This window comes from Vanessa cardui, chromosome 19 (assembly GCF_905220365.1).
Source record: "Vanessa cardui chromosome 19, ilVanCard2.1, whole genome shotgun sequence".
Classification (NCBI taxonomy): domain Eukaryota; kingdom Metazoa; phylum Arthropoda; class Insecta; order Lepidoptera; family Nymphalidae; genus Vanessa; species Vanessa cardui.
The window spans coordinates 7,654,582-7,671,127 of NC_061141.1; the positions used below are offsets into that span (position 1 = coordinate 7,654,582).

The 16,546-nt window shown below is 32.6% G+C and overlaps 1 protein-coding gene across 1 annotated transcript; it reads left to right on the forward strand.

The window, feature by feature from the left end:
• Window positions 1–8,041: 8,041 nt before the first annotated feature.
• On the forward strand, window positions 8,042–14,884 carry LOC124538057. The gene is made up of 3 exons (XM_047115066.1): window positions 8,042–8,160; window positions 12,699–12,939; window positions 14,713–14,884. Exons 1-3 carry the CDS (start codon window positions 8,154–8,156, stop codon window positions 14,870–14,872), a joined length of 408 nt encoding a protein of 135 aa, XP_046971022.1. The 5' UTR covers window positions 8,042–8,153; the 3' UTR covers window positions 14,873–14,884.
• Window positions 14,885–16,546: the final 1,662 nt, after the last annotated feature.

Sequence of the window (16,546 nt, forward strand, 5' to 3'; positions counted from 1 at the left end):
GTATATAATAAAGTAAATTCAATAGCAATGCTATATTCATAATATGCAACAACAATGTGAATCAATCAATTATTCAGAACCAAATGACAACAGCTCAGATGAGATCAGATCAGCTGAGATGGGCCAGTAGTTAGAACATCTTAACCGATGATTGCGGGTTCAAACCCAGGCAAGCACCACTATATATATACATATATGTGCTCCATTTATGTTTATAATTCATCTCGTGCTCAACGGTGAAGGAAAACATGTGCATTCCACCAACCCGCATTGGAACAGCGTGGTGGAATGTTCCAAACCCTCACCTCGATGGAAAAGTAGGCCTCAGCCCAGCAGTGGGAGATTTACGGGCAGTTACTTTACTTGTTTTTTTAAATGACAGTACCGTATCTGGCTAGGGTTACTCTCTAACACATTTGAAGAAAAAAAAAACAAAAGACCAAACTAAGAAATGTATAAAATTTTATTTAAAGAAACTGTAGTCAAGTTTAAAACAAAATAGACGTAACTCGTTGTATCTACGCGTATCGATTTCGTCACTTTCAATATATTGTCTCGATTCCCGATCTTTGGCAACATTACAAAGGTTAACGTTATTGGACCGGCAAGTCAGAGCCAATCTACTTGATACACGACGGCTCAGCAAACAGGTTTATCTCTTGTTAGTTTAGGATTCACACGTCACCCCTGAGCTGTATAGGTGAAAATATAAAAACGGTAGAAGATCAGGGTTGCGTTCGTTTTAACTTTTATCATTTGAGGACTGAACGAAACAAAATGAGTTAGTGTGTGTTTTTGAAACATGTATTGCGTGTATAAAATTTGAACATCATCCTATATAAAATGGTGTGTTTTTATAAAAAAAAGTATCCAATGCAGGTTGGTGGAATGCACTTGCGGCAGAATTTCGATGAAATTAGACACATGCAGGTTTCCTCAAGATGTTTTCCTTCACTGCCGAGCACGAGATGAATTATAAACACAATTTAAGCACATATATATAGTGGTGCTTGCCTGGGTTTGAACTCGAAATCATCGATTAATTACTCAATACTAAATTCAATTTTATGATAAATTTGATGCAGCAATTGCTTTTAAAAATCATTATACAACTTTACTAAGCATATACCTGATGTGATTGTTATTGTATTTCCCTTGCCAAAATTTCCTCTTTTTAGCTAGTGATTTACCTGCAATAATACAAAATTTATTTCAAAGTTATTTACATTAAAATTACAATAATAATGTTAGTCTACGGGCTATTAATATAAAACTGGGGTAAAAAATTTTCCCGTGGGTGGTAAAGCACGTAAAACCACCATTTAAAACCGTTCCGGTTGTGTTGTATTTTGCCATCGGATTATGAGAGTGCGAGAATAGAGTGTGTATCTGTGTTTACGTCCGAACTTGGGCACTATAGTATGTTCTGTGTAATTTAATAAAAATGAAAGATATCCCTTGGGATTGGCCGAGACAGAAGTCAGTGAAGAACACATAATCGCCAACACTTAGGGGATAAATAGTTTATCTCATTCTTTCATTATATTTTTTAATTTGAAAAAAGAAGACAGCGTTCTTAAAAAAATATTTCCGGAACCCAAATTTATAACCTATAAGCAATAAGATGCTAATATTAGTTACAAAAATCATTTTGTCCCAATTTTCACTTCATCTTTATTAAATTTTATTACATATAAATTATTATACACCACCCTAAAGGCACTACATTAATAATTAATTAAAATCTTCTCTCTAGTTCTGCAAGTTAAATTGATTAAGTGCTCATTCGAACCGAGCTACATTTTATTTGAAATTAATTCTTCATTAGAGAGATCGTGAGAGACGGAATATTTTTTATTGTTTCACTAATTGCAATTTCGAATTTAGTCGAATGCTGCACTTCTAATGCCTTTTTTTAAAAATGGAACGTAATACGTAAATATGAACGTGAAATTATTGCTGCGTCACGGGATACGATCAATGAGAGTTCAGGTATATATTTTGTTTTATTTTTATTCGTTTCTTACTCCACCGACTTTTGCGTCCTGCCTTTTTAAGTTTCCTTTTGTTATACCCGAGTTCGCGTACCCGTTTCGCACGCGTAGAATAAGGGTCTATTTGGAACGTTTATTTTGAAGGACAAACACACAAAGAAGGAGTTTTGTTTTTTTTGGCAAGCAATTTCGCGGGCGTATACATTTCAAAATGTAATCGTGTACAATGTATATATATGTACAGTCAAGCTAAGAAAAGGTTCGTCACCTTAAGATCTACTTTCGCGTGCTCAGTATGAACGATAATCTGCTTTACAGATTGAGAATGACATATTGCGTCGCAATGATTTGATGTTTAGATTCAAAAGGTACTAAGAGTTTAAGACTTGATACAGGAATTAATTTGAAATCCGACGAAGATCTTCTTACTCTGAATGTACATATTACATACGTTGTTGTCATGATAAATAATAATGAAAGTTACGTATTCGACCGTCAAATAGCAATGCTTCATTCTATTTCGGAATTAAGGTCACTCTCAAGCCAATTGTGATCCACTATAATTAAGGGCACAATGGATAAAACGATTTAGTTCCAAAATTGGTAGCGCATTTGAGTGATAAACGAATAATGGCTTGAGTCTCGTATAGTTTCTATATAAATGTGCTCATTCGCTTTTTTACCATACGAAATAAAAAGGATCATTAATGTATCGTTTATGCGAATACATATAATTATAGTGTATTATACTGCTAGTTTATTATTATTATTATTTTAAGGAATTTAGGCGACGTCATTGTATTATACGTGCTCTTTAGAGACTTTAATGTTTCTTGTGCGTATTGATCTAGACCAGGTTCCCAAACTTATTTTTTTCGTGTAGCACTTTCAAAATTTTATTGGTTTCGGTGGACGGTCGGTGCTGCTAAATTTCTGCCAAATTCTTAAAGTCGCCAAAAATTAAAAATTGTGTCGCTTCTGAGTTCTGTCCCTATATTCCGATAGATAAAATAAAAACGAAAAATAGTACATTTTCTAAAATTTTACATATTAAAGGAATAGAATTACAAGAAAAAATAATAAGGTAATATAACTATGCTTACAATTTTGCTCTTTACTATTAAAGCAGATAAATTTTTGTGGACCCATTAACATCTTATGGACCTCCATTTTTTATTCTCGCCTAAGTAGCCCCCCATCTTGTCTCCCGTGGGGATTACCACTTTGGGAATCACTGATCTAGACTTACTAGTTGGTCTGGTGATATAAAATCGCAAACCTCGAGGTTCTGAGTTCAAAACTTACGAGACAAATCCAAGTGTGTGTATGATGGGAGCTCACTTAGTATACTCCTTTAACGTTAATAGCCTTAAAGTATATGCCTTATTAAGACAATGTCGCAGACGTAATCATCTTCTGCGGTTTCTTTGATTTAGTAGAACATGTCTTAACATTTGTGAAGATGACAAAACTATGGAACTTCTAAAATATACATATATAAGACAATCCAAATATTTTTTTTTTTTTTTTCATTTCAGATAATCAAGAAATTAGTGATGAAATTTTTGAAACAAGATATAAATCAAATGATTAAAAACAATATGATATTAATTTTAACTATGTGTATAGTTGATGCTTCTTCTTGCTATATACAACATGGCCGTCCATCTACAACACAAAGAACAACTACAACTACATCATGTGACATATGGTGTCGATTAAAAAGAATTGTATTATACGCGTTACAACAATTGTTAAGCGATTAAACGTAGTATCAAAAAGGTATAGTCAGTCTTTTATTCATTAACTACAAACTAAGGTTTAAAGAATTTTATTATCAACAAAGAAATACATTGTCACTTATGTGATAACAATAATTTAAAGTGATGTTCACTTACAGTCCATCGTCGTAGCCATTATATTTAATATTATATATATAACATATATGTATAATTGTAGATACGCATAGAGAACAATTTAACAATTTACTAGCAACAGACAAAACAATAATCATGTTTAATTTATACATTGAACTTGGTCCCACCTCATACACTCAAATTAAATCATACTTATCCTCATACACTCAAAGAAAATAGAAAATTAGATCTACTTATTATTCAAAAAATAATCTAATAATTGTTTTTTAAAAGTATGTAATGAGACAATATTTTTGAGGGTACACTGTTATAAAGCCGCGCTCCGTCAAACCAAACTATCAAATTTAATCATAATTAATATAAATCACATCAAATCAAAATATACTTTACCCAAACAAGCTGACCATTCGCTGTCGAAACGCTTCGCCCTTGGAGTAGTGAAGCAAAAAGCTTCATCAAAAGTATAACACCTCGCCTCATTGCCTCCACTGGTGACAGGAGGGCTGGTTCGTTTTTTGCCCAGAGGATCAGAATTGCGATTCAACGGGCGAAATGCTGCTAGCATTCTTACCACCATTCCACGTTGTCAAGATTTATACAACTAACTAACTAGTTTTAGTTCATATTTGTATATATTTAAGCATTTAATGTTATTGATTCTTATGTTAGTAAACTTATGTTTCATTACGAGCACTATTGAATTGAGGTTTTACAAAATTGCACTAAACATAGTTCTGAATCTAGATTAAACAAGAAGGAACGATAAAAAACTCGGAAATTTCTCATTTCGAATACAAAATTACGTATACAAATAATTCAATATAAATTTGTATTGATTGAGTTTGTATAATATATATATTTTTAAAACGATTGGATTTTATGAGTCTGCAATATTTTTTCATAAGTTTATATGGTATGTAATCTCGTATCTCGTTCCGATTTGATTGACACTCCTTCGGAATATTTAAGTAAAGAAATAGAAGGCTTACGAAGTCATAATTCCCTGAATCCAAATTCAGTAAAAGGAATAGTACATGACGATGATATAGGTACATAGTAAATAGACCACAATAATAGTTGTGACGACGGTTCGTCAACAGGATTTCCTTTAGTGTTAAATTCAGAAAACCGACAGTATAACACAAGCCTGAGTTTGTATAATTAGAATTGGATTATGTATATGTGTTTTATTCATCTGCTCCGACAATTATATCTTGTAACTCTAAAATCAACTCATCATCAAACTAATCAAATGCTTTACTGTATCGTATTGTATAATATAAATAAATAAATATTGGACAACATCATACATTACCTTAAACCCAATGTAAGTAGCTAAAGCACTTGTGTTGTGGAATATCAGTAGTAACGATGTTACCACAAACACCCAGACCCAAGACAAAGTAATGAACTTTTTTTCATCGACTCGCCTGGGAATCGAACCCGGGACCTCGGAGTGGCGTACCCATGAAAACAGATGTACACACTACTCGACCACGAAGGTCGTCAAACAGTTTACAGTACTTACTTGATGTTGTTGTCTTGATATTAGTCAATGATCAAGATCCTTCCTAGTTGCTGTATTTAGATAATGTTAGCGACTATCTCTAGCCTCTACGATGCTGACATAGGATGTCATAATTAATTATATCACATTATTATTATAACCGAAACTATTTATTTTACATTAATATAGAGATAACTCGTCGCGTCGAGATGGCCCAGTGGTTAGAACGCGTGCATCTTAACTGATGATTGCGGGTTCAAACCCAGGCAAGCACCGCTTATTCATGTGCTTAATTTCTCTTTATAATTCATCTCGTGCTCAGCGGTGAAGGAAAACATCGTAAAGAAACCTGCATGTGACAAATTTCATAGAAATTCTGCCACATGTGTATTCCACCAATCCGCATTGGAACAGCGTGGTGGAATATGTTCCAAACCATCTCCTCAAAGAGAGAGGAGGCCTTTAGCCCAGCAGTGGGAATTTACAGGCTGTTGTTGTTGTTGTTGTTGTAGAGAGAACTATAGAGAACTCTCTATATTCAGGAAACTCATTGGTTTGGTGGTACGAATCGATGCATGGAATAACCATTGCTTTTTGGGATTTAAAAATAACTGATTTTGTTGAAATCAATAGCAATTCAATTAATTCTATGCATATTCAGAAATGAAGTAATTAAAATATACTACATCGTGGAAATAGTATTTAACTTCGGAACTTTTAATGAAATTAAGCAATCGCTTTCACTTCAACTAAAGTGTAAATTGATGTTAAGTTTAAATTGAGTCCTTATTTTAGTAACGTGACCCAATGAAATATAATAATGTGGAATAGGAATTAAATAAAAATAAAGTTTTCCTTCTCGGTATATATATTGGAAATATATCGAAAACTACTACTATATAAAAATGTTTTGTATAAAATTTGATACTAAAATAAACCGATACAATAATTACCTACATGATAACAGTTTTTTAATTATATATAATTTAACATATGTTTTATTTTCTGTTTCTCTATGTATGTATAGCTAAAAATCAATGTAAAGTAATTGTCTAAAAATATCTTACTGCTGGTTTAAGGATTTCTTCTTTCTATTCCGTTGAAAGGGAAGGTATTCCAAGGCGGTGCTCCTGAGCGAATTATAAAACATTGATAAGGGTGAAAGATCATAAATGCAAAAATAACAGTTTGTATATCTATTACATTTTACTTACTACATTACTCTGACCCCAATGTAAGTAGCTAAAGCACTTGTGTTATGGAAAATCAGAAGTAACGAAGGTACCACAAACAACCAGACCCAAGACAACACAGAAAACTTATGGTAATCTACATCGACTCGGCCGGGAATCGAACCCGGGACCTCAGAGTGGCGTAGGTACCCATGAAAACCGGTGTACACACCACTCGACCACGGAGGTCGTCACAATTGAATTGAATTTTATTACATTTGGTATGAATGGAAAATCGAGGATCAATTCTTAATATTCAAGCATCTAATACCCTCTCCCTCTAGAATAATAGTATTATATATATCATATAAAATGGTTAATTTAATAAAACCATTAATTTACCCTAACATAATCGGAAAACATGAAATGGTTAATATTATTTTATTCGTACAACTAGTCTATTTACCTAAAGCCATTGTGGACGGTGAAAATAACTAAAATAAAGTTTGTATAAATCTTTACATAGTATAAAACGTGGTCGCTTATTTTTGTAAGCTTAGATCTTTTAAACTACGTGACGGATTTTGATACAGTTTTCTTTAATAATCAGCGTGATTTAAGAGAAACGTTTTTTTTTATGGTATAGGTTGGCGGACGAGCATATGGGCCACCTGATGGTAAGTGGTCACCATTACCCATAGGCAATGACGCTGTAAGAAAAATTAACTATTCTTTACATCGTCAATGTGCCACCAACCCTGGGAACTAAGATGTTATGTCCCTTGTACCTGTAGTTACACTGGCTCACTCACCCTTCAAACCGGAACACAACAATACTGAGTACTGTTATTTGGCGGAAGAATATTTGGTGACTGGGTGGTACCTACCCAGACGGGTTAGCACAAAGCCCTACCACCAAGTAAATAGTTTATATGTACTAAAGATTATATTAAAGAAAAGCCTGTCCGACAAATTCAACTTTCCTAAGCAGATAAAACCAAGGTTTTTTTGTATGATTAATTATTCTTTGATATAAAATTATACTATTGTTGAACGAAAATGAAGTGACGTCACCGGACATACGACGAAACGTTACGGAAGATATCTGACAGGCGGGCAGGCGACGGCCATATTAGTTGAGACAGAGGATAAAAAGATTGATTTCAGTTGCATGTTTAAAGTATTATTATATGTTGCTGTTATTTTTATTAAATATGATTGTGTTTGTTGTTAATAGTATTTTTGTGAATAGTAGATTATACTATATATATTGATAGATTATATGCTTGTGAAGGCGATATGTTTGACTAGTATCATATGAATATACATATACAAATTACAATAACGATTTCATAACTAGAAGTGAAATATTCTACCCAGCTGCGTGTACAATTGTTTTTCATCCTTATCGAAAGTTTGAACAATGGCAATTGTTTGGCAAAATCCAACAAGTATATAAAACATAAGTCATGGGATTTTGGAAACAATAATATTGGTTGATGGCGAGATTTTCAGTCGGTGATGTAATATTCCAATGGAATTATGTCCTATATTGGTAAACTGTAATTAATATATTGGATATTGTTTAAAATCAAAAGGAATAATGGAAAGTAAGTACCTATTTGGTATATTTGATTTTTTTACTTACATGTATATACACTAACTCAACATGCGGTTTTACCCGCGCGAAATTTATAAAAGACACAAACATCCAGCCTCTGTTTTACTCCCTTAGGAGTGGAATTTCTTAAAACCCGTTCTTAATTTTTTCAGGTAGGTTGCTTATAGAGTTTAAGCAACCTACAATCGATCTAGAATATTCCATGTGATGTTATCTCAGTAAATATGAGATGGCGCTATTTTTGTATTTTTTTTTTTTTTTTTTGAAAAATGAACCGATTTACATAAATCTTATAACAGAATACAGCATGTTTTAATGAAGGTTTTATGATGAAATAAGTACCTACACATATCAGTTTCTTTCGATTTCGATTTACTTGATGGTAGGGCTTTGTGCAAGCACGCCTGGGTAGGTACCACCCACTCATCAAATATTCTACCGCTAAAACAGTACGCAGTATTGTTGTGTTCCGGTTTGTAGGGTGAGTGAGCCAGTGTAACTACAGGCACAAGGGACATAACATCTTAGTTCCCAAGGTTGGCGCATTGACGATATAAGGAATAGTTATTATTTCTTACAGCGTCATTGTCTATGGGTGATGGTGATCACTTACCATCAGGTGGCAGATATGCTCGTCCGCCAACCTATTCCATAAAAATAAAAAATAAAATTTCAAATTAAATTAATTTTTATTAGTAAATTTCGTGTTTTTTGTTATTATTTATAAAAATAAATCTGGATAAATCTGCGTAATGTTATCTCGAACGCGTTTATTTTTAAACACAAACTCTACTTGTAAATGCATAAAGGGGACATAAAAATTCACCGAAAGGTAACTTATTTAATTAACCCCTTTTAAATGTAAATCACTCGCCGTTTTCCAGCAACGAAAAATTAATATCGACTTCACTCACAAAACTTTCGTGATATAAAAAGTTTTGCTCATAAACACGCGCTTACTTCAAATCGATAGTTATTAAAAACTTTGGAAAACATTTTTAATATAATTATATAAAGAAACCGAGGAACAGTAATTATTCGGGTACTTCCTTTAAAAAAAAGTAACAAACAAAAAAATCTTTACTCAAAGCACTTTTTAATCGTCATGTTACATTGTTAAATGAATATAATAAATCACCAATTCGGAAAGTAGATTCTACCCAGAACCGCCAAGAAAGTCAGACTTAACTCTTTAACATTATTGTTTACCTCGTAAACTTAACTATTATAATGTTTCTTATATGAATTCTGATGGACCAGTAGAATTAATCTATAAGAACCACATATTATCCTGCCGTCAAAATGTAATAACAACCATTTATGATTTTGATGCGTATATCCTTGACACATTTTAACTTTTATATGTTGATTTTTGAAATGTATTTCATGATATTCTGCGTTGAGTTTCGAGTTTGCTCTTCAGAAAAGTAATACTGTTCTAGAAATAATTAACTGTATATTTTTAATTAGGTTGATACTTATGATGTATCATATTAATTATTTCATTTCAATTATGCTTATTAAAATTTTTATTTACAAAGTTAAATATTGTAATTTTATTATTTCAAGTGTGTACATACATTATATCTACAATTTCGTGTTCAAATTTATCCATTCCAGTTATATTCGTCCTTGCTGTTATATCTGTAGGAATATCAGTAAATGGCTACAAACATAAGTTCTTTTCTCAAAGTTTGGACACGGAACCGTCTCTATCGATTCAATACGCTCACGACCAGAAGAGTGACGTCATCACTAAGGAATGCCTCACAGAAATGTACCCTCGGAATTTATACAAATACCCACTTCACATAGATAGAAACGACATACCGTGCATCATCCATTGTGTGTTGAAGAAATTCGGTATCATGACAAATGATGGCGTTATAAATATACGCAACTATTATAGGAGGGTACAGGCGATACATAGATACGATCCGAGGATTTTGATATCTGATGTTGGGGAGACGTGTGCACAGAATATTAACGGGATGAATCTGGATCACGATGTGTGCAAAAAGGCGAAGGTGTTTAATGATTGCACGCAGCTATATGTAATATCTTACAGAGAACCGGATGAATAATTCAGAAGAGGATGAATGATGATGAAGCTCAGTTTTTACACTTTTGTATAACATTTGTATTATGTATATTATGTCTTATTAAATTGTATAATGTTTCTTAATTTTTATTTATATCTAAACGAAAATACACATGCATATTTATTTTAATAACATTGACAATTTTAAACAACTTAATCATTTGAAAATTTTATAATCCACGATTCATATCAATAAATAATTCCAACTAAAATTAATTCGATTAAACAAAACTCAAATTAGTCATATTTATATAACGTAATATAAATAGCACAAAATGTAAATAATATTTAATCACTGACGTATGTTACGTCAACGTGATTGCATCAATTATCCAGGGGGACAATTCTACTGACAAATCTTCATTCCGTCGCAATCAAATCAAAATATTATTGTTACCGTAGCCGTATTCCAAGTATACCGATCCAGTTGTAATTTGGGAGCAGAATCGAGAAAGTATCATCGCTGATAAAAATTAGTAGAATTTGCACTTAGTTACGATGGAGCTAAGGTTTATTATTGTAAGAAACAGTTGGATTGGAAGATAATTGGGAACGTATCGGAACCTCAGTGTGTTATAGATTAGTGGAATTGCTCCCCTGGGTATGAATTACGTCACTGAGTCGAATTTGATGCATCCATTCATCACCCCTACATATATCGTAGTTATATAACACACAAAGTGTATATCGAACACTACAATATCAAGTTTATGATAATTATATAAATTATATCTATGTTTTATATGATTAATTAAAATGAGTAATCACAGCTTACTTTTAATGTACTTAAAAATCATATAAGAGACTATTTGAATAAGGTATATTTTTTAATATAAATGATTAAAAAACGGTAAAACAGAAGAACATTTCTCATACAAGTGTGGATTTGCTCAAGTGTGCGTGCGTGCGTGGATGTGTGTGTGTTTGTATTTGTGTGTGTGTGTTTGTGTGTGTGTGTGTGTGTGTGTATGCATGTGACGAATATACAATGTACCGCGAATACTAAATGAGTCTCAAAGTATTAAACGTTGTATGAGACATAGATTTCAAGCTAGTGAGACCGATTTTAATATCAAATCGTATTGCTTTTAACGTTGTCACGTAGAATTGTACCTTGGACATCACGTTCATATTCGAAATGAGGATCCGCTTAACGTCGAGTCTAAAGAGTTTTATACAAAATGCAGGAAAAATTATCACTTTGAGAAACGTAGTATTATGAAAGTAGTAGAAAAAATCTAATACAAAAATCTACTATTACAATTTGAAAATATTTAATAAGTTTTTTTATGGAATAGGTTGACGGACCACCATATGGACCACCTGATGGTAAGTGGTCACCATCACCCATAAACAATGACGCTGTAAGAAATATTAACTATTCCTTACATCGTCAATGTGCCACCAAACTTGGGAACTAAGATGTTATGTCCGTTGTGCCGGTAATTACACGGGCTCAATCACACTTCAAACCGGAACACAACAATACTGAGTACTGTTATTTCGCAGTAGAATAACTGAAGAGTGGGTGGTACCTACGCAGACGAAGTCGAAATGATAAACAATAATTTATACCATCAACAAATGTCTGACAATGGTCTGACTAATTTTAGTTTCATATTAATGCGTTAATCTGTTTATACACACTTTTGTAATTTATATAGGTACATTGACTTTTTTTGTAAATATTAAGATAAGACAAATCCTATTACACATATCAAATATGTACGAAACTAAAAACCTGTCAAATACACTGAATTTCCCATGATGCTTTCAACATGCAGATGCAAGAAAAGGACTCACTGATTTCTACCCGGAATATATCGTAGAATTTTATTTTAAAATTGTCGTATCCATTATGTCGCCTTTGATCCAATTGTATACCCTCGGAACCCCCTAGGATTTGGAGACCCGTAGAGGTGGGCCTATAAGAGCCCTATATACACACCCACTCCATGTGGGGAAAACGCGTAAAGGCGTTTATCCAGCGAAAAAAAGATCCAATTTAGACACTGCCTTAATAGCCATAATATGCAACTAGTAGTTTAGTAACTTTTGTTAGATGCATAACAATAATTTCGAATCGAATCAGTATATGTATATGTATCTCACACTACATGTTATTCGAAAAACCTATTCGTCATCCCTTTAATTTATATTTCACTAGTATTCGCCCGCGGCTTCACTTGCGTTGTAAGGGTTGATTGTCACGTGGTAGGCAAAAAAGTATTTGTTTCATACCAAATTTCATCAAATTACTATTCGGTTCAGCAGTTAGCTCGTGAAAGATCGACAGACAGGCAGACTTCCTTTCATATTTATAATATTAATCTATATAATATAGATTACCTACTTAATTTTCACGTGTATTAAAAGCCGGAATAACGCTTTGTAATACTTGTAATATCAAAGCAAAATTGTTTCAGAATTGTTGACATTCACGATCTTGCTGCTCCAGTGTACATACATCAGTTATGCCCGTATATCAGTTATGTACGCACACGAAAAGATGTCGGATATTGTCGCTGAAAAGTGCCTCACCGAAATGTTTCCGAAGGGCAAACGAATCGAATTCCAGGAATCGGACGAGCCTTGTATTATATACTGCGTGTTGAGGAAACTCGGCATTATGAACAGTAATGGACAGATTAATATAGACCTTTACCGGTAAGTAGAAAATTAATACATCGACGTGCTTCAAAATAGAAATCACAGAAATATTTCTGTCTCTGTTATTTTTAAGAAAAATCAAGCGTAAATGAATAAGACTGTTTTTTGATAGTGATTTTTCGAGTAGTCAAGAAGCCCAGCAAAGTGGAGCCTTACAGGCTGTGACTTTTATATATTAGGAATATTTGTTTAGGAGATACTGTATTTTAAATTCAATTACTATTGTTGTCACAATCGTCAACTTGAATTCGAATATAAGTAGCTAAGGAAATCAAATTAATATGTGAAAATAAATAATTTATTGTAGCATAAGATAATTACTTACTAACATTAAATCCTTAATTATAAACAAATATAAATTAAAAATAGTTACTGTATAAACTATGAGCAGCATTTACCGAGTCACAATTCCGCTCCTCGGGGCTAAAAACGAACCAGACCTAGCACCAGTTGAGGCAATAAGGCGAGATGTTATAACTTTTAATGAAGTTTTTTGCACTACTATTCCAAAGTACATATAAGTATTTCAATAGCAAATGGGATGAAAAAAATATTCGGAATAATACACGAATTATTTGGATCGTTAATTTAATCCTATATTTCAAGTTAAAATCCACTATGCCTAGGCCTGGCTGTATGTATAAGATTAAAGTATTTAAACCTCTATTGACCTACGACCCTAATTAATATTCGAAATAGCGTTACTAGTAAATCCTTCTCGTAGTGTACGGTTATCGTCGCAAACATTTGTCGCCAGTTAACTAAGTTTATATATGCTAAAATATTACAAAGTTGGCTTTCAGTCTTAAAGAGACAAACTCATAGAATGCAGTGTTTAGTCATTTGCATAATACGTGCCATATATGTAATTATTACTGAAATAGGTTCACATGGATTTGTCTTTGTAACACTTTTGATTCATATTGCCCTGTTCTATGAAGTAATTATATATATACATATAACGGAGAGCCGGCAGAATTGTTTGGTTAAGGGTCATCATCATCGACATACACATTCAGGGAATAATACAACTATAGCTGGATTCTATAATTTCAGTAGTTCGGGATGGCCATAATAATATTATTGTATTACAATGATGCTCCAATCTCTCTATCTTTTGTTAGAATGGCCCGCTATCGTCCAGTTGTTTTCTAATGACAACTCAATCATATTTAAAATAAGAAATAGTGTTACATGCCAGTATTAAATGTCATGCTATATAAAAAAAAATATTAATTACAGTTTTACAAATTATTGATCAATTAATTACAATAATAATTGTATATAATTAAGTAAATTCAATAGCCCCTGCTATATTTATAATATGCAATAATAATGTGATATAAATTATGATATTGAATCAAATGTCATAACACCGTCATTAAGGCTAAGGTTACTCTCGTAATTCGTATATTGGTTTGTTACAATCTTTTTTATAAGCCATCCGTCATCTTTCTTTTTCTGCCAGCTGATATTTCTTGTTTTTGTAACATGAGTCTCACTGGCCAGAATCAAATCTCTAAACTAAGAGATTTCAATCAAAGTGTTTAATTATCTCATCCGAAATATATATAAACAAAAATAACACATACTAAAGCTATTTCAGAGAAATAATAATTAAATCGGTAAGACCGACGAGACCGACTTGTCTGCAGTGACGACAAACTGAGTGATGCTATTCCCAGCCTTGTCCTGCAACTGCGCGTATACTACATATAATATTATATACGTAGCTATACACATGTACATGTAATGACTGATTATTTTCAGGAAACGCGTGCAACAAGCTCAGCTCGACGGTAGAAGCGTACCGAATGATAACGGAAGCGCCTGTATTGAAAGCGCAGAAGCAACGCAGCATAAACAAGACGTCTGTAAGAAGGCAAAAGTGTTTAATGATTGTACACATCTCTACAAAATACTATTTTAATATTAATAAAAAATTAAAAAAAAAGCATTTTGAGTTTTTCTTTAAGAATAGCAATCGCCATTATAAAAGATAAATTTTTGATATGTGTATAATTCGATGTCAAAACAATACGATGACTTTACATTAGGTTTAGAATAAATGATTAAAATAACAAAAACAGTGGCCTTTCTTTAAAAGTTTAAATATATATGTTATGTTAAAAAATATTTAATATATTCTGTCAAAGAGGTTTTACCAAATAGTCGACATATCGACACGATTTCGACGTTGTTGATACTTTGAACTCGGACGCATTGCTAGAATATCTGGGACGTTTTAAGAAGAAAGGGGTATTTCCTATACCTAAAATTTGGCAAAAGATGTATGAAATTCTGAATATTGTATGTCAGCTTTTGGCATAGATTTCGTGAACCTTTTAGCAAGTTTTGGCTATTTTATTTCCTTCTTAATATTAAAATAGCTATCTGGCAAACTACTGGCTTTAAAGAAATTTTTTTATATTAAGTGTTACTAAAAAAATATACGTGTATGTATTAGGATGCGCGATAGAAGTGATACTTAATTACATAGTATAAAACAAAGTCGCTTACCGGCGTCTGTTTATCCCTATATATATGTATATATCGATCTGTTAAGGATAACCCACAATAGCCAAGTTTTAACGAGAAAAAATAACTGAATTTCGAAGGGATTTTAAACAAAACAGCGTTTATCGTTATCCAATAAGTACCTAAATACATTGTGCATTTAATGTAGACAATATGGCCTTACATTATATTACAGATTTAAAACGAAGGGACACGGCGAGTTGTATTGTCTAATAACAAAAAGCCATGAACTTTGTTTATAATGACATTCTGTGGTGTGAATGCTGCCAGAATTAGTAAAATTACAAATACCAGACAACTTTGATCTGATGGCCTCTTAAACGATTATCATTTAAATGTCCCTCTTTTGAAGGAAAACGAACCGTCTCTTGAATCATCAGACATTACTAAGTCCATATTTTTTAGTCAATGCATGTTTATTTTTAATAAATAAATATCGGACAACATCACATATATTACTTTGATTCCTATGTAAGTAGCTAAATCACTTGTGTTATGGAAAATCAGAAGTAACGACGGCACCACAAACACCCAGACCCAAGACAACATAAGAATCTAATAAACTTTTTACGTCTACTTACTACGTCGTCTAGGCCGGGAATCGAAACCGGGACCACGGGATGGCGTACCCATGAAAATCGATGTACACACTACTCGACCACAGAGGTCGTTAACGATTTAGTCATCTGTATTAATTTAAATAAGAAAGGTTTATTTACTCTTCAGCAATATGATACTGTATAGAATTAATTATTGGCTAAAGTTGTTGAGTAAACTCAGAAACTGAGAAATGAAATACATTTAACTTTAGCTTGTTCGTGTAATGAATTCCGATTCGTCGAATGATTTCCTTATTAATATTGAAGCAAGTTCGTGTAACAGGTATCTGTATAATTGACAATGAAATATGTCGACAGTAAGCATAATATATCAAGGGATAATTATAATTTATCACAAATTAATGCGGGATTTCCTGAATGTTTGTTTTGATATTACATATAAAACGTGGTTTTAGTACAACAAATCTAACAATAGGATTATAATGTAAGGTATCTGTAAAATTGTA